The sequence below is a fragment of the Natrix helvetica genome (genome assembly GCF_964273705.1).
Source record: "Natrix helvetica genome assembly, chromosome: 4".
In the NCBI taxonomy this organism is placed as follows: Eukaryota; Metazoa; Chordata; class Lepidosauria; order Squamata; family Natricidae; genus Natrix; species Natrix helvetica.
Window position 1 is genome coordinate 76,537,868 of NC_138550.1, and position 19,121 is coordinate 76,556,988.

The 19,121-nt window shown below is 36.0% G+C and overlaps 1 protein-coding gene across 2 annotated transcripts in view; it reads right to left on the reverse strand.

Annotated features, from left to right (window-relative positions):
• Nucleotides 1–1,768: 1,768 nt before the first annotated feature.
• ADAMTS16 (ADAM metallopeptidase with thrombospondin type 1 motif 16) overlaps nt 1,769–19,121 on the reverse strand; it is a 79,214-nt gene continuing 61,861 nt past the window's right edge. For both annotated transcript variants that reach the window (XM_081952967.1, XM_081952968.1), the window contains 5 exons: nt 10,828–11,029; nt 9,896–10,090; nt 8,306–8,524; nt 4,069–4,216; nt 1,769–3,459 (listed from right to left, as the gene is read on the reverse strand). In XM_081952967.1, coding sequence (XP_081809093.1) covers nt 3,344–3,459; nt 4,069–4,216; nt 8,306–8,524; nt 9,896–10,090; nt 10,828–11,029 — 880 coding nt within the window. In that variant the 3' untranslated portion in view covers nt 1,769–3,343. The remainder of the gene's footprint in view (nt 3,460–4,068; nt 4,217–8,305; nt 8,525–9,895; nt 10,091–10,827; nt 11,030–19,121) is intronic.

The following is a 19,121-nucleotide window of genomic DNA, read 5'->3' on the forward strand; positions in this document are numbered from 1 at the left end:
GCTATTTGCTCTTACGGTTTTCCATGTAGTAGGCTTCCCAGTCTTATTTTGTGCCATACTTAACGTCCATTGCAGCAACCCCTTGGTTGTGTGATCATAAATAGGATGTTCGGCAAATGGTTCATATTTATGACGATTACCATTGTCATATGATCACTTTTTTGCAACCTTCTGAGAACTAAGTCAATGGGAAAGCAAGTTTCCTGAACAACTATGTTACTAACTTAATAACTGCAGTGATTCGCTTAACTGTGGTAAGAAAAGTTGTAAAAGTCATAAAATGGGACAAAACTCACTTAACAAATGTCTCATTTAGCAACAGTAATTTTAGGCTCAATTGTGGTTGGAAGTCTATAAAGCAAGAAAGGCACTATGATTGTTACTTAACAATTCAGATATACTATCAGACCAAATAACTATCTGCAGCGGTAACCTTGCTTGCATATGAAAATTACTGAATGTTTTATTATGTATTAGATTTTTATTAATTATACTGGATTTCTGATCAATGTCTGAAATAAAGTTTTGATGGATGGGTGGATCCTTCCTGTATCTTCCATTGTTTAATAGATTTTCTGACACATTTTGCAATGTATGTGCTATGGAAAGCCAATGTTGTTATATTTAGCTGAATGTGGCTTTAATATTTATAATTCTACTTATGACTAGTATATGAATTATGCAGTCTCTTGTTAGATTCATCAGTTTTGTCTGCACTTCTGCTGGCTTTTATATGATATATTCTAAGCAAAGTATACATTCCTGTCTGTGTCCAAAACCCAAGCCACATATTTGATGTAATATGTAATAAGACTCGGGAGATAGATGGGCTTTAATATAGATTTTCACATACCTTTTTTAAATACTTGGCCAACTTTCTCATATATAAGTGTATATATATATAAGCACCTTGGTAATCCCACAATTTTGACCGTGTATTTGAGAGCTGGGCTGATTTATTTCCAGCTCAGTTGCAGTATATTTGAAACCAGAATAAAGCTAGAGTTAGTTTTGGTCTGTTTCTCCATTTGCTATAATTTCTAGCATATCCTTTCAGTCCTGGACTTCAGGACTTTCAAGTGGGGAGGGGGCCTGAGGTCTTTTCAGCTCTCCCTCACAGGAACCACTAGGATTTTATTTATGGTTTAGCAAGACAAATTAATACAATGTGAAGTCATTATGTGAATGGGATGGGAAGCTACAATTTATTTTAGCTCCCTTTTGTATGGGGTTCAGGGTAAGGGATATTTGTTAACATGTATCAGTTTGGGTGGGGTGATGTTTCTTTGAATGCAATGCACAGCATATAATGCAAGATTATGGCAGAACTCAAAACTCAAACTTTGAGAATTGTGAGTAGAAACTGAATATTTCAGGAAGAAATATATTCATATGTACTTATTAAATAAAATCAGTCTACATGAATTTACATCTACATACATATACAGTTGCCATTAGGTAAAGGATAAATCATTTCCTATGACTTCAGTTTATTTTGCCCCATGATAATTACTGGGCAACATGTTTCAATTTGCCTCTACGTCTGTATTATTCTGCCATGGGTTCTAGAAGTGGGACTGTGCTATGTAAATATCTGATGGGATTTGATGTTCACAAATAATAAATGAGGCAAGAAAATGAGTGCAATAATACAACCATAGTATCAGAAACAAAATGGTAAAATATATACTTCCAAATGAATCTTTCAATATGATCAATGAAATAAATAATGAGATAATACAGAAACATTTTTTATTAAATATCAGGTAATATACATTTTCAAATTCCCATTTTCATTGGCAGCACCAAAAAGAAAAAAAAGTGTCTTTTTTTTTTAAAAAAACTGAGAACAGCACCAATAAATCTGGACAAAGAAAAGCACCAATAATTCTGGACAGAGAAAAGTTGATTTTGCTTATGTAATTCTAAGTTGTCCATATTTGTATTTTTAAAAAGTCTGTCAATTGTATTCAGCTTGTATTGATTTCTGTAATGGAGTTGGAAATTAAAGACACATTTTATTCAATTTCACCAACCATTGGGTGTCTAAGATTGTGCAAATGGATTGCACATGTGCATTTGAATATTACTTTACAGTCATGAGGACCAGAAACTTGCTTTGTTTAGTGAAAACTAAACAACGCAGTGCTATAACTAGTGTTCTATGTGTTCACATTTTATTTCAAATTGCAAGACATCTATTTTCTAACATTGATGTTCCGTGTACTTCTAAATTTGCAAATAATTTCTGGTGATGCTGAACAGCCATTATAACAAGAAAAGAAGAGGGGGGGGAATGAATGGGTGTATTATGCTATTTTGGCGCTGAAATGTAACATGACAGTACCTTGTGTTTAAATACAAACAACATACTTTTGGTATAATCAGCCATTTCTGTAACACTGATAGCAGAACACTCTTTTTATACTTAAGAGTAAAGCATAAAATAAGGACATTTAAATATGATTGCTCATTTAACAGTGATGAATGTAAAAGATCTTATTATCCAACACACACTGAAAAACTGAATCTTTAGGCTTTGCCTGTTTTTCTCTGCATCCTGCATATTCAAGAAAAGCCTGAGTTAATTTTTATTTATTAGTAGTGCCTCAAGCACGTTGCAATTGCTGCAATCTGTTGCAGTATTTATTCTTATAGGATCTTTGTAAGCAGGAACCTGCAGATGAATCACGCAATCTAGCTCTAGTATCTCCTTCACAAGGTTCCAACAAAGTGGCTGGTACAAGGCCAATAATATTGGGGACTTTTGTGAGAGCCCCACTAATATGCTCCTCTACAACAATGTACTTGGAATAGCACTTGCTAATTTCCACGGGACTCGTGTCAGAAAAAACTGCTGGTGGATGGTTCCCAAAGTATTTATTTAGCAGGAGAAACTGAGGTATAAAGAAAACTCAACCCTCAGTCTCCACCAATAGTTCTATTATTGTTCATAGATGTTCTCTCATCGGCTGCTAAAAAAAAAAAATGGTTATATTTTCAAAGGATCAGCTTCCTTCCTATAATATTCAGACTTGGGAGGAAATAAACCATGCCCTGTTTATGTTAAAAAGCCTCTTCATTTGATTTATTTTAAGAACAAGGTATCCACTCGGGTCACATTGGAATACTGAAAAGGATGTGGAATGTGACCTCACAGCATGTAGTTGTTGGCTATGTGGGATTTTTTTTTAAAATCTGGAGTCATATTGTTTGCCGAGAAGGATGCTTCAGAGGGTCCCAGTCGCTCTTGAGATTCTCTTGTTCATTCAGCTCAGATGCCAGTTAAGAAGTGAAGCTCATTCTGCATTCAGAGCTATGCCTTATATTTTAGAGGCGATGCTCACAAATTAGAATTGATACAAGACCTGCAGCATTGCTTCCCATAGAAACTATGACCACAAACGCCATGTTGGGGAACCAAGTGGCACCAGTTAAAATAATCCTTGCAGAAGATATCTAGAAATATGAACAGAAAAGACATAGTGAATGTAGTCAAATTCATTGAATGAAGAGTTGGCTTTCTGAGTATATTGAAAAAAATTAAATGTAGCATTAAAAAAAAAAAGACTTGCTTTACTTGAAGCTTGGATGATAGGACATTTTAATTTACTGACCAATGTTTTTATTTAAATGGGTTATGAAAGTAAGAAAATAAGGTGTATATATGCCTATATGTACAAATACAACATTACCTAAGTATATTCTAATTCCCTTTGTTTTAAACTAAATAGTTCTGCAACTAATTACGTATATAACCTACTCTTTTCATTTTTTCCCTATCTGAGATTCTTTCTGGTTTTGGATTTTGAAATTTGAAGATTATGATTGTATTTGAAGTCTCTAAATGCTCTTTGCCAAGCAGTCCTACTGGAATACCCACAATACCTTTAATATTGGTTCAGCAAGCTCTCTAGAACCAAATTTTAAGCAGCCCTCCTCAATCTGACCCTTTTCATGTGTGTTGGGATTGCACATCTCATGATTCCCAAGTCGTATTCAAAAGATAACATATGAGGATATAAAGACAAAAATTGAGGTCTAGAAGAGAAAACTGTTTGACTCTACCTTTTGCTTCTGGAAGAGGACAGAAATTTATATTACAGGCTTGTGATGCAATGGGTTTCTGATGCAAGAGGCATCCGGTAGCTGATCTCCCATTTGCTAGGCACTGAACAGATCTCACTTGCATGCCACCTCCACAGGTCACTGTGCACTGCAGGGTAAAACAAAGTTAATCACTATGACAAACTACAACTGGACAGAAAGTCTTATGAAGATCTTCATATGGAACGGGATCATAAAGCTCTGCTGAGTTCACCAATACATTTTCAGCAAGAGGTTCTGGACAGTATTCAACTATTTATTCACAATAAAACCTTTTCATAAGAAGTTCAATCTTAGGCATGTTATCACATAGATAGGCAGATAGGTCCTGCGTACACAAGTACTGTTTGGAGTGCCAGCTGTCCTCAAAGGTACCTGCATGGTTCAATTTCAGATATTAATATTTACAAACCTATCAAGCTAACACTTAATAAAACAAATATAGAACAACTAATCACATGGGTTTAAAAGAATTAAATCTCTACAAATTAGCACATGTCTAAAGGAATCCTTCTGAGGAAAAATAAATATTCACTGAAGCAAATGCATCCATCTGCCTTAGAAAAAAATATTTTTGTTGTGTTCAAAGAAAAAAGAGATGCCTTTTCTGGAATTTCTAACTTGTCAATTATTGACAACTGTTGCCTTGGTGTATTTGGGAATATATGACTAAACCTAGAACTTCCTTAGATTAAATTGGTTTTTCTTGATATTACTTAGTTAAAATAATGCTACTTTTTTCATATGCTTACTTATCATGCCCTTCCAAACAGATAAATCATGAAACCTCAAAACGTACACTGCAGGAACCCCCCCCCCCCCAATTGAATCTCCTTTCTCCTGTGAAATCTGAGTGGCTGGAATTGAGAGAAACATTTATCCAGTTTTCCTGTATGCATTCTCCACCTAGACAATAACCACAAGCAGAGTGCTCTGCTGCACGCAGGTGCTTCCTCTTCTTCTAGTACTACCAAGCCAGCTATTCCATATCCCTCTTCTGCTGTATCACAGTATTATTTTACAAAACATACACACACACAAACACAAAATGTGGGACACAATGGGAAAACGGGAAAGACAAAATGCCTAAGCATTTTGAAAAATTTTGTAAATGAAACAGGAGAATCGCACAATATACATCTAGTCTAAAATCACCATTAAGGGAATAAAGGTGATAAGGAAAGTGAAAGAAGGAAGTCAGAAGTGTTATTAAATTATTATTAGTCAAGACACAGATGTTGCCCTTCCCAAACAGATACAAGCTGCCTTAAGTATTGCCACACCTGAACTTTCAGGACTGCTTAATTGCATTGGTTTTCTTTTATGGAAATGAAATGAAAATTGAGAATCTGCATGGTATTTAATATTAAGTTAACCTGCATGATCTTCTCCATGGCAGGATTATTTTGTAATGCTTACTTGTGTAAATTTACTCCTGGGCAATAAAAGGGTAGCATTTGCAACCTCAGACAGATTTACAGTTTCTTACTGATCCAATCTAGAGGAACAGTGATTTTTAGATCAAGTAACCTATTATTTCACAGAGAAGGGGAATTATTTAATTTTCACTGCTCATTCTACAGCAACAACTTTCAAGAAAACATGCAGTACAAGCATGGAGCGCAACAATTCCTATGAGCCCTGAATAACAAGATAAAAGTCAGCAGCTTTGAGCCAAACCTGTCACTGTGAGAGGTGAAGCTGAATCTCATATCAGCCCAAAGTCAAGAGGTGGGGGATGATTCAGTTCTTTAGAGAGCCATCTGTTGAGTTGATAAACAGCCAACTACATTTTTTTTTTGAAAAATAAGTCTTAAGATTGAGAAGTAAAGGAAGGGAGAAAGATAGAATCAAATGACCAACAGTTCTGATTTTTTTAATAATGAAAAAATGTTCAACAGGGGCTTCCTAATTAGAGTTCTTCAAATGAATAAATTGCTAAAAAGAACACTAAATGTATCTCATCTCCTCACATCTCATAATGAATGGACAAAACTGTTGGAAGATTTAGGAACCATGTCTAAATCTAAAGGTTCATCATAGATAAAACTAACCTCCCCGCAATTCTGCTCCATCCTTTCAGTGATCCTACGCAAGATGACTTGAGGAAAAATAGCATTTCCCCTCTACATCCAGTAGCATTCCAATAGAAGAGTCCAGAGATTATTGGTATAGTCCCTGTCACGGGCTGAGAAATATGTCTCCTCTCTGTATTCCATCAATATTGCCCACTAACAGTAAGTAAGGAAATGGGAAGATTCTTATATCTGGAAATCTATCTTCCTTTGCATAATGTTTCCCCAATTTGTTTGCTCAAAATGTTAGAAGATTTAATAGTACTGGAGCAACTCCAACTCCAAATAGTATATAATTCTGGTCAGAGTGAACAATGTTGCAAGCATAAAGGGAAATAATAAAACAAAACTTACAGATAATCCTCAATTTATGACTGTTTGCTCAATGATGATTCAAAATTACATGGCCACAGCAAAAGTATTTTATGGTTTGCACTTGCACTTACAACCATTGTACCAACCCTGTGGTAATATGATTGTAATTTGAGTGCTTGGCGATTAAATTGCATTTACAAATGGTTGCAGAATCCTGTGATCATACAATGACAATTTGCAACCTTGAAAAATATCCATTGGGAAGCTGGATTTGCTTTATGACCACATGAGTGCTTAACGTCTGAGGTGATTTGCTTTGTGACTGCCATGAAAATAATCATAAAATCAAGTTTGGTCATGTGATGACTACACTTATGATTGTACCAGATTTTGGTTCCAATTGTGGCTGTAAATCAAGAACTACTTGTACAGTATAGTATAACCAAAACAGAATTTAAAAGAATCTGGTTTGAATATTGCTGCACCTGTTGCCTTGATACTGGACACTCTTTATCCTCCAGAATTGCCTATTGCTCCTATAAAGGAGACCCTATACTTTGATCCCCCCCCAAAAAAACCCTAAAGATTAGAATAATTTCTGGTGATCTCAGTTTGCTTTTATTCATGTGTTGACCTGGATTCAATCCTAAATTAAATTGTTTTTTTTTCCCCAAAGGGCAAATGAATCTCAAACTGAATCTTGGAATCAGAACTTACTCATAAAAGCAAAGCTAAGAATAACAAAACAAATACATCTTCTATGTATTGTTCTTAATTTTTTTTAAAAAAGAATACTGGAATAAGACTCAATATTCTCTAATACTTGGCAGATATCTTACAAATATGACTAGGTCCTTTATTGCAAACAAGAATCAAGCCCCATGAAACACTTGACTTGCTGAGGGAAAGACAAGGTTGCTGTCTCCCTCTTATATTTGACAGTAGTTTAAATGTAATTTGAGCATCCCATAGTCGTTTGAGCATTTGAATAGCCTTCCTATGAATGAAATGATTCTTTGCTTGATGCTTGGCACTTTTGAAGCCCAATAGTTTAAATAGCTGCCAATTCTAGCTTGAAAGTAAATAAAATTTACCTTAATTTACAAAGACAAATGCTATACATTATAATGTTAAAAAAATGAGTTGGATCATTAGCTATAGAAACTATTCAAAGAAAAAATATTCACTAGTCCCATAAATGAGATCCATGCAAAATTACTAAAATTGGTTGAACTGCCAAGAGGAAATGTTTCACTTAAAGACATAGGATTCTCCAGAAGCCTTAATAGTGTTTTGCCAACACCAGATAGGAAAGGGCTATTGTTGCATCTTATTCTATTCCATTTAAAAAAACCCGGAAGAAATGGTGAATGAAAGTGATGACAGTTCTGGGGAAAAGAGATATATATATTAGATTTTGATTTGCACTCCAGCATTGAATATCTGTAACTGAACGATTCGAATGAGCTCCCTCCAGTGGATAAGAGCCATCACCAAGCTATGCCTCCCTCTCAGTGCTAGCCTGCCCCTCAGGCAGCCTGAAGCTAAATTGAAGGGATCCAAGAGGAAAGTTAGAAAAAACAATGCAGTCCTCTATGCAAACATTGGGATTCACAGACAGGTCACAACCCCAACTGGTTTGTGAGAGGACTGCTCCTTCCATCTGCCCACAGCGCCATTTCTGTTTCGGCTTCTGGAAATACCAAAATCACCCCAGGAAACTACCCCACTCATACATTTAGGTCCAACTAGATAAGTGAGACTTAGCATGAAGCTTAAAATATTTCAGAGTTACCTATGTCCTTTACCTGAGACCAAGAGGAGGAAAACCAACTGCCTTGATTTATTGATAAATATGCAGAGTGCTTGTAACAAGGATGTAGGATGCAAACTTTTTGCATCTCTATGTTTGGTTTCTGAAGATAGGAACATTTTTTAGGGGCAAGTTCTCGATATTTTCCAGTAAGATATTTTTCAGCACAGTTCAGTGTTCTCCTCTGTATTCCCTTTCCACATGTCACAGAGCACTGAAAAGAGAATTTAATAACAACAATTTAATAACAACAATTAGTGCAAAGGAAGGTAGTCCCTTGTTTCATTCCATGTGAAGCATTTTATCTTTTCAAGTCAATATAAACTTGATTTTATTTTGACTTTGATCAGACATATGGGCAACCTCAGAGTGATTCCAAACTCAATAGGTTACATTTCAATTCACTTAACAGGAATTATGTGTTCCAAACAACACATCCTCTTCTAATATACTCCATTCCAGCTGTTCATCCATTTTTTCCTATTCTACAGCCATTATATATGGGTCATAATATCTGGCACTTTTTGTTTCTCATGTGAGTCTCAGTAGAGGTAAAACCAAGTTCCAAACACAGAAGGATAATAGGCATACAAGGAAGATTACAGAGCAAGTTTCTTAAAACTTTGGATTGTATCATTTCCAGAGTTCAACTCTTTCTAGAGACAGAGTTGTGCTCCATATAATAGGAGGCTCAGCACTTTGCTCTAAACAATTTGACACAGTGGTGGGTTGCCAATTTTTTTTACTACCAGTTCGGGTGCCTCCCGCCGCCGCTACTACCGGTTTGCCCGATCTAGGCTGAACTGGGAGCAACCCACCTCTGGTTTGGCAGCAGCTGGAAGCAAACTGCTATTATTACATCTAATGAAATGTATTGTTGTATTTGAAGACTTCTGGGTTTGTACTGAAATGGCATATGCTTAATATCTTCCTATAGTAGGCAAAGTAGATTCCTAAATACAGCTAGTCCCCAGTTTAAGAACAAGATCCATTCCCGAGGTCTGTCCATAAGTCAAATTTGTATATAAGAGGGAACAGTATTATACCACAAGACTATGTTAGTATTGTGTAATCAACTTGAACCATTATGTATTTAACAATTTTGCTACAATAGGCTTAACTGGTCATTCTGAACCAGGGCAATCTTAACCTGGGGACATGCTATGTTTAAATACCATAGACCAGCAGTCCCCAAGCTTTATGGCTTGGTGGCCCAATGGAGGTGGGGGAGAGATGGGAACGGCCCACCGCTCATGCAAGCCCACAATTGCATTTACATGCATTTACAAAATGTTGCAATAACAAGCAAGCTTCATTGAAAGTTAGTGAAAAGATTCAAGCAACGTTGACACATAGTGAGATGGAAATAGGAGTGTTGCTTAGTATTAATGGGTAAAACTCTCCCTTGGATAGGGTTTTCAGGATGTAAAAATTAAACAAATATGAGACAAAAAATAAATTCCTGTTCTAATAGAAGAGAATATGCATACTTCAGGATTGAACTGTTACCAAGGACTTCATAGTTATCTTGTCATGAATGGGAGAGATTGTATATTCATATTTGTTTAAAAAAAAGTTGTCTCACCTCTGTCCATGCGGACACAAACCACTGAAGTTTCCTATTTTTATAGCATCGTTTCAGGAGGCAGGTTTCTTGCATCTTTGGTTTCAGTTCTGCGGCACAAGCAACATCGGATAGAATTTGATCCCAGCGAGAGGAAGAGAAGCTTTTGCACAGAATGGTTCTTTTCCTCCAGCCTTTCCCACAGGTTCGAGAGCACTGGAAGTGTAGAATGGACAACGAACAGGATAGCAAAAAGCTTCTCAAAAGTAAGAGAAAAGAATTTGAAGTAAATAAAATATGTAGCAGTTTAGGGTGTCTTATGTACTTCGCTTTTTCCAGCAGAATACTCTTACATTCTCAGCATATGTAGAATAGAATTGAAGAAGAATCAAATGCCCATTTAGTCCAGCATCATATGGAAGGAAAGTGGGCAAGCATGGCATAGGGACGATGAGCCTTTCTGCATTGTTTCTAAATTTATATTATGGCATATAAATGTAAATGATACTAATGCTTATTTCTTAGTCTGATTTCTTTTAAACTGAAAAATGCTTACTTTAAATAAAAAAAATTAAAAACTTACTGGAATTCAGTCCACCCTACTGATCATAGCAGAGTGTAGGCGCAGTTTTATCTTTTTAATTGGTGTTAAAAGTTGCAGGTGACTTAGATGTGTGCAATATCTAACGACAAACTACATTTCCAGTAATTAATTATCGTATAATTTTCCCTGAACTGTCTCTCTTATACTGGTGGGGAGGGGGGAAGACCCCTCTTTGCCCACTTCCAGTAGACTGATATTCAACTCTACCAAAGTGTGACTGGTAAAAATGAGTTTCAGGAGGTCTGTTACACATTCTATCCAAGAAAACAAAGTTGCCCTGAAATGCATGTAGTTATTTATTCATCTGTTGGATGTAATTCTGAAGTATAGAAGTGTGAATTTAATGTACCTCAGACCATGGCCCGGTGCTCCACATAGGTGGACATCTTTGAGTGTTACACAGCTCCCTGGTGACTGGGGCAGGGATTTGACAAAGGGAGTCTGATACCCTTTCTGGTTCGTATTGAATTCTCTGCATGCAGTGAACATCCCGAAACCTCTCTCCTCCTCCACAAGTCAAGCTGCACCCACTCCAGTTCCCAACAGACCAGCTAGAAGAGGGTTAAAAAAACACAGTTTGCACTTGCAGATCTGAATAGCTTGTAAGGATCACACTTAAACCACAGCTTTTCTCCAAACATTTAAGAGCTCGATTTATGACCACAATTGAGCCCAAAATTTCTCTTGCTAAGCAAGGGACTTGTTAAGTGAGTTTTGAACCTTTCTTGCCACAGTGACTCACTACAGTTGTTAAGTTAGTAATATAGTTGTTAAATGAATCTGGCTTTCCCATTGATTTTGCTGGTCAGAAGGTTATATTCCATAAGTATATTCCATAAGTTCATGAAACCGGAAACCTCAGATGTTATTACAGATTGTGTTTAAATTTCAATACTCAGTCACATCATATAATTTGGAGAGTGTGGAAAAAGAAGAATGAAAAAGAAGAAAAGAATACAGCGGATAAAGATTATTACTCTTTAATGATGGAAATATGTCACTTTTCTAAACATAAATCTGACATTCTGAAATGCATGTTGTAAATTAATATATGGCAATGATTCTACAAAGGGAAATCAATGTAATTTGATTTAAATCATTCATTTTGTCCCTACTGATTTTTTAATTTAGACTTTTTCGGCAAGCAGGAAATTTTTGACAATAATTATAGTATAATAGCAATCACAATATGTTCAGAAACTTTACCACAATGAATGACAATGTGTACACAATTAAGAGCAAGATCGGAGAGCCACACGTCATTGAGCCAGTTTCTTCTTATATATGAACTCACTGGATGATTATATGCAGTGCAGTAACTGAAAGGATGTCTCAGCAGGTGGCAGCAAATGGCTAACCTGGCCTAGTCTGAAAGCTAAGCAGGGTTGAACCTGGCAAGTATGTGAGTGGAAGACTACCAGAAAATGCAAAGTTTATAGCTTAAACTGGGAGTTTGAAAATACAATTCCAGAAAAGACAATAGGAAAAACCCTTCTGTATTGTTTTCAATAAAACCAGAATAACGTGTCCATGCAGCACTCCAGAGCTGGGCTTGACTTGAAGGAGATTGTATCTCCTAGCTCAGGGGTGTCCAAAGTTGGGAACTTTAAGACTTGTGGACTTCAACTCCCAGAATTCCCCAGCCAGCATGGGAGTTGAAGTCCACAAGTCTTAAAGTTCCCAACTTTGGACACCCCTGTCCTATCTGAAAAAAGCCCAAGGTATTTCTCTTCCACACACCCATAATATTTCTTAAAATATGAAATATTGTTGCTTTTCTATTAGTGATTTCAAATACAACATGATAGAAACAAAATATAGATTATATTGTTTATGCCTCATCCTAATCTTGCTACAGGAGAAATACAGATACTCATTATGACCACAATTGAACCCAACATTTTTTTTCTAATGAAGACATTTGTTAAGTGAGTTTTGTCCCATTTTATGACCATTCTTGCCACAGTTATTAAGTGACTCACTGAAGTTGTTAAATTAGTAAAACGGTTAAGTGAATCTGGCTTCCCCACTTACTTTGCTTATCAAAATGTTGCAAAAGGTGATCACATGACCCTGGGACACTGCAACCATCATAAATATGAGTCAGTTGCCAAGCATCCAAATTTTGATCACATGACCATGGGGATGCTGCAATGGTTGTTAAGTGTGGAAAACGGTCATAAGTCACTTTTTTCAGTGCTGTTGTAACTTTGAATGGTCACTAAATGAACTGTTGTAAGTGGGGGACTACCTTATAATTCAGTGTTGACAGGGCTTTCATCATATATTGGTAAGTAAATTTACCAGGGTTCAGACTTATTTCACTATAATAGTCTAACCCATATTCTGCTTTTGCTGCTGTATAAAAGAATGAATATGCAATTGCAAAAAAAAAAAAAAAGAAGAAGAAGATACACTTCTGTCACATTTTCCCCAGTTCTTCTGTTTGAACAGATGTTTAACTTACTGACCTTAGGGGCAGGTTTCAGAATCCCCCAGAATGCTCTTTTCTCTTTTCCCAAGTTACTGCCCAATATCAAACCTTGGCATGGAAAAGACTGGGGTTGATGACAGGTGATTGGCAAAGAGCTTGGAAAGACAGACTCCTGGAACAGTAACCCAAGCTTTAGTTATCTAAAACATTCCCATCAAAATTTTGGATTCTTCACAGTTCCTTTTTAATTTTAACAGCTTGTTTCATTTGTACCCTATAATGGGTAGCTGCTTGTGCACTTGATAAAGCATGTGAAGGCTTTATTAGTTCCTATCAACACATTGTATAATGTGGGCTACAATAATAAATTAAACCCTAGGATTGGAACTGTTAGTATTTATGGATATCAGACAGAAGAAACAAGCTAGCCTTCATTGCTCCCTCCCTTTGTTCCACTCATCCATCTTTGATTACACTTTAAATATGTTTTTAAAATGATTCTTGATGGGACATTCAAATGAGAATGAGGACTGACAGGCACAGCTTTATATGACTGCTGTTCATTCTGGATCTCTGCACCTTCCCCCATCGCCCCAACTTCTAATAGTGGCTAGAAAATGTTGGGAAATGTTGAGATACACAAGAGAAAGCCATCATGCAATTTATGAGGACAACATAAGAAATTCTTATAATGCAAACTTTGTCACCAATTAAATTATCTAAGTAGAGAAAGTAGTGTGCTTCTCTTTCAAGGCCTATACTTGACTTAATGTCAGGATGAAAACTAAATGTTATGCCATGATTATTTACTAATTATGCATTGACTCTTTCCCCCTTTTCTAGAGTAGTAAACGTTACAGTTTGCTAAAAAAAATGTTTTGGGGGTCTCTGAGGATTCACAGCTTTGAGGACTCCACACAGTCTTGTGACGTCAGATTATACAGTTTTCCACTCAGGCTCTAAATCAAAGAGGTCATTGGACTCATGTGGCTACAGAAAACCTCACAGAGTACAGCCAGATCTCGAATTACAACAGTTTGTTTAGTGACCATTCAAAGCTACAATGGCACTGAAAAAAATGACTTATTACTGTTTTTCATATTTACGACCGTTGCAGCATCAAAATTCAAATCCTTGACAATTGACTCATATTTATGACAGTTACAGTGTTCCAGGGTCATGTGATCACCTTTTGTCACCTGACAAGCAAAGCCAACAGGGAAGCCAGATTCATTTAACAACTGTGTTACTAACTTAACCACTGCAGTGATTCACTTAGCAACTACAGCAAGAAAGGTCATAAATGGGGCAAAGGTCACTTAACAAATAACTTAGCAACATAAATTTTGGGCTCATTGGTAAGTCAAGGCTGTATGTATTTTCATCCAAATCATAGGTCTAGGCTGTTTGTTTCATTTCATTAATCTCAACATCTTTATCCTTTTTAAAAACATGATTTGGGAACGCTAGTAAATTCTTCAATAGAGGGAGATTCAAACACAATGCTATGTTTTAAAATCAACTCTATATGAATGTACTAACATCCAATCAGAATGTTGGCATCAATCTTCAGAAGCATTATAATAATGCTTTATAATAATGCTCACTTACAAATTGCTATTCAAGCTATGAGACATCTGTATGCTGAACATAGAGGAAAAAGGGTACTCTATTTAAGTGATTTTTACGATCAATATTAATAAGAGTTTCCGATTATTAGACTTTATGGTGATTCTAAACCCATATGCATATTTACTAAAAAAGAAAATGAATTGAAATTAATAGGATCTACATGATTTTATTTGTTTTTAATGAAATCCTAAGATTAGCCTTGAAATAGATTGACGTGGTGGAAAAAACATGGAGCAATCAGAAAAAATGCACCATGCTCTATCTGGGCCTGGAGAATGCAATGGAATACTTGGATATTCCTTCCTTCCATGAAATCTATGGAATATCAGTAAGTTAAAACATTATGCTTATTTTGGCTTAGAGCCAAACAAACTGATAAATTAGACATTTTTAGAAAATTTCTCTCTGTGTGTGTGTGTGTGTGTGTGTGCGCGCGCTTTGAAAAACACAGTAATACATATTCAGCTAGTATACAATGAGAAAAATATCCAAGAGAATCAAAAGCTTCAAGGAACTTATTAGAGAAAAGCTTCTCCACAGTTGTACAAAAGAAATGCAAAGTTACAATAAAGGATGCAGAAAAAGAACTCTGAAATATATAGGTTAATACCATTTTAAGATCAGAATTTTTTTTAAAAAATCCTAATTAACAAAATTGCAGAATGAAGAAACTGGCTGAATTGCTAGATGATAAAAGAATTAAAGGATTATGACATTGAAAAGAAGCTGAGAAAATTATTTTCATCTTTTTTTCTAAATCAGATACGTTGATCATTGGTGCCCCACCAGTGACTAGATTTAATGGTCTAAATTCAGACAATAAACAAATGCTGAATCCTGACAAGGGTTGTCTGAATGAAAGATTCTTATATCTAAATTTGGACTTCAACCTATTCCAGATGGAGATGCACTTTCCCAGAATACCTTGACTTAGTTTTGCCATTTGAGACCTTAGTAGCCTTGGTGGCTGGGAATCACTTCCATCGGTCTAGCTTAGTTTGCTAAAGAAGTGATATAGTTTGACCCCAATTATTTATGTTCTCACAACATTCTAATTACAGAAGCTGATGCATGTCACATACCGTCATTGCCTTAAATAACTTGAGTTCCACATTTCTGAAGGAGCTCAGCTCTTTCAGCCTTTCTCAGATTTAAAATGATCAGGGAACGCTTTTCTCCAAAGATCAGAGATAGTCAGGACAGTAGGTTAGACTACTGGGTATTCCAAACAGACTAGAAGGCACAATGACAAACCACCCCCATCAAGAAATCAGAACAGGCATGTTTTTTTAATGCACGAGGAGTTAAGCTCACCCAACAGTACCCACCAAGGGTGGCAGGTAGGCAAAGGAAGAAAAATTGTGGTTGTGACATTATGATTAAGGCCTGTCACTTTGATACAAGGTGTGATGCCAGTTCAGTGAAGCTTTGATTGCAAACTCTGGTAGCACTGACATTTTATTGTTTTTGGGGGGGAGGGAGTTCAACTTTGTTTGCTTAACCATTTGAAAAGTTTTAATTATTACAGTATTCATATTTGCCTTTTACTGCTGCATCCTAATATGGATTTATTAAGTTCATTTTTACACATTTTAAAATTAATTTAATTCCCTTCTGCTGTGAGATGAAGAGCAATATTAAAATACTTTCCACAAAATTAGCAATATATTAGAATGCACACATTCAGAACAAGGTTTTTTTCATCCTTTTCTATTACAATCCTTCATGTAATAGAAATGGAGGAGTTCCTCACTGAAGCCACGTCCAGCTAGGATAGAGTGATGTTCTGGTTCCTCTTCCTGTGATGGTCTCTATGGTGATAACTGTCAGTAAGAAAGAAAGGAGTTCTCAGGAAGAATTAGACGTGATAAAATCATGCCTCAATCGGGGCAGGAGAAAGTGGAACTTTTTAAACGAACATAGTTAAAATTAGGCTACAAAATATACCCTTGGTAACACAGAAATGACCCAAGAAAGCTCTGGAATGAATGCATGTTTGGGGAGCTGTCAATCATGCAGCAGCAGCAGCACTAATGGATTTAATTGGAACTCTATCTTCAGCTTGTAATATTATATGAGGAGAACATAACATAAATGTTTATGGGAGACATTTTTGGGGCATGCTAAACAACTAAATAACTGGCTTAAGCCTAGCTAGTGTAAATCTAATATTTATAAATTTAATGTGTTAGCTCAGTTAGTTTAAATGCTCAAAACTGGGATAACAGCCAACTTTGGAACTTGTGGCCATGAATTCTAAAATACCTTATGCACAACATAGAAATGATGTCTGGAGGTTCCAGACGATATAGCAATGTCTCTTTTAACTTGACAGACGACATATAAATGAGGTAACCCACTATATCTGCATAAGGAACCATAAAATAACTGCTTGTGTATTTCTGGAATGTGTTGCAACTAAATAGCTGTTTTACTATGATGATTCAGACTGAATGAAATTAGAAAGGTCTTCATAATTAGTCTGAATGCCTAAAAATTAACAAAAAATTAAAACATTAAACAGAAATGTTAATAGCTCTGAAAAGGGATTGTTTATTTGTTATATATATAGACAAATTTGTTTGTAATACACACACACAGACACATAAATTCCTACTCAGAGCTGTTATACACACACACACACACACACACACACATATAATAAAATAACAATAACAAGCAAAAATAAAATAGCAAGTCTTCTTATGCACCAAGAAGAAGAAAGACACTGTTAAACTACCAGAGGAAACAGATTTATGATACATCAGCCCAAAGGTTAGCCAGGTTTTAACAGTTTTCTTTAATCCCAGTATTGATGGAGCCAAATTGAATCCCTCAGAAAATGCTACAGCAAAACACTTAATTCTGACTATGCAGTTTATTTTATAGGAGTTCAAATTATAGCTTGTCATATTTCTTATAAATGAAAAGTCCCCTTAAAGGGGTGTTGCTTTTTTGCAAGTAGTTTTAAAATAGCTTGCCTTTACTTTCTTTCTGGATTATTTTGCTTTCAATTTCCCAATCTTATCCACATTCTTAGAATTTCTTGATAAAATCACCATTCAAGGTTCAACAATACTTTTTTATTTTATTTTTTGTGATCAGTGAAAACTGGTTAGGTGTTGCTACATGATGTGACTTTAAAAACATGAATGGAATTCTAACATACATCAGCGAAACATGGACACTAACCAGGGGTGGATTTCAGCCGGCATTACTGCTGGTTTGCTCATGTACACAGTGGATGTGCGCTGCTCATGCATGCACATTTCAAAGGAAATTGTTCTCTGTGTGTGCAGAACTAAAAAAAAAAAACCATGGGGGCGGCAGTGGCAACTGGGGAACCGGTTTGAGGCCGTGGCCATGGAAAGATGCATGCTCGGTATCAAGGCAAGGTAGAAAGGCCTGTACATGGATTCTCTCACTGTCTCTGTCTCTGTCTCTCTCTCAGTCATCACCACTACCTACCACTACCACTATCACCCTTGGATTGCCTCTAACCCTAACCCTAAGAATGGGAGGCTGTTAAGCACCAAAACTGGTGCCAGTCCTCATTACAATTATAAGTATTATTTCCTTATTTTACATAGTACCTTGGAGAGAAGGATAAAACTTAGGAACAATAACTTTAGAGATTCTCAACAAAATGACAAAATTAACATGAGTTTTGAACTGGCACTCCACAGATGTTAGTTCATTGGCTTGAATTCTATGACATTTCTTGATCTATATTGAGTTAATGAGGGAGACAATTCCAATAAGGGGATGCAGGTAAACAATCTACATCCAGACTAGTTCATTACCAAAGAAAAGGAGAGGTGGAAACCATCCCCTCTGCCAAAAAAAGAATGATGTCAAATCTATCAGGGCAGGAGAATTAAGCACAAGAAATTAATCTTTAATTTTACTGAAACCACTATTTCATTCGATACATAGCAGGTACTGAAATTCTCTCATAACATCTACATTAGCTTCTTTGAGATACACCTTATCAGAAATAGTATGTCCTTGAATGGTCCAGTACCTTCCTCCATCCTAGTGTACACCAGAGCCAGTTTATGATATGATTGGGGTCATTTATACTAGATGACCTACATTTAGTCCATTCAGATTATAATGAAAAGCTTTATTGTTGTTAATGGATGATTAGTGTATTAATTATCAGTAATCTTTATTAAAATGTTGAGTTACAAAATCTGTCACTATCGGGAAAGAACAACCCACCCACCCCTGCTTACTTCTAAATTATTTTTTACCATTATACTCTTATATGGGACTGCAAGAAGGTAGAGAGTGTTAATTGAAAACAAATGCATTAATCAGTAGAATCAATAAAATAAACATAAATTGCAATGCAAAGCCATAAGACACTATAGCAATAGAGGAGTTAAAGAAATACTTTAAGTAAAATTTAAGATAGGACAGAACCTCATTTGTTATCCATAGCATATTTAAATGATAACAGTAGGGCAAATGGGCCTTCAGGAGAAGGGGCAACCTAAGCTATCACTCACAGCTTAGGTGTCCTAAGTGAAAAGGTTCTATCCTACATACAGGGAATCAGCTGATTGAGAAAA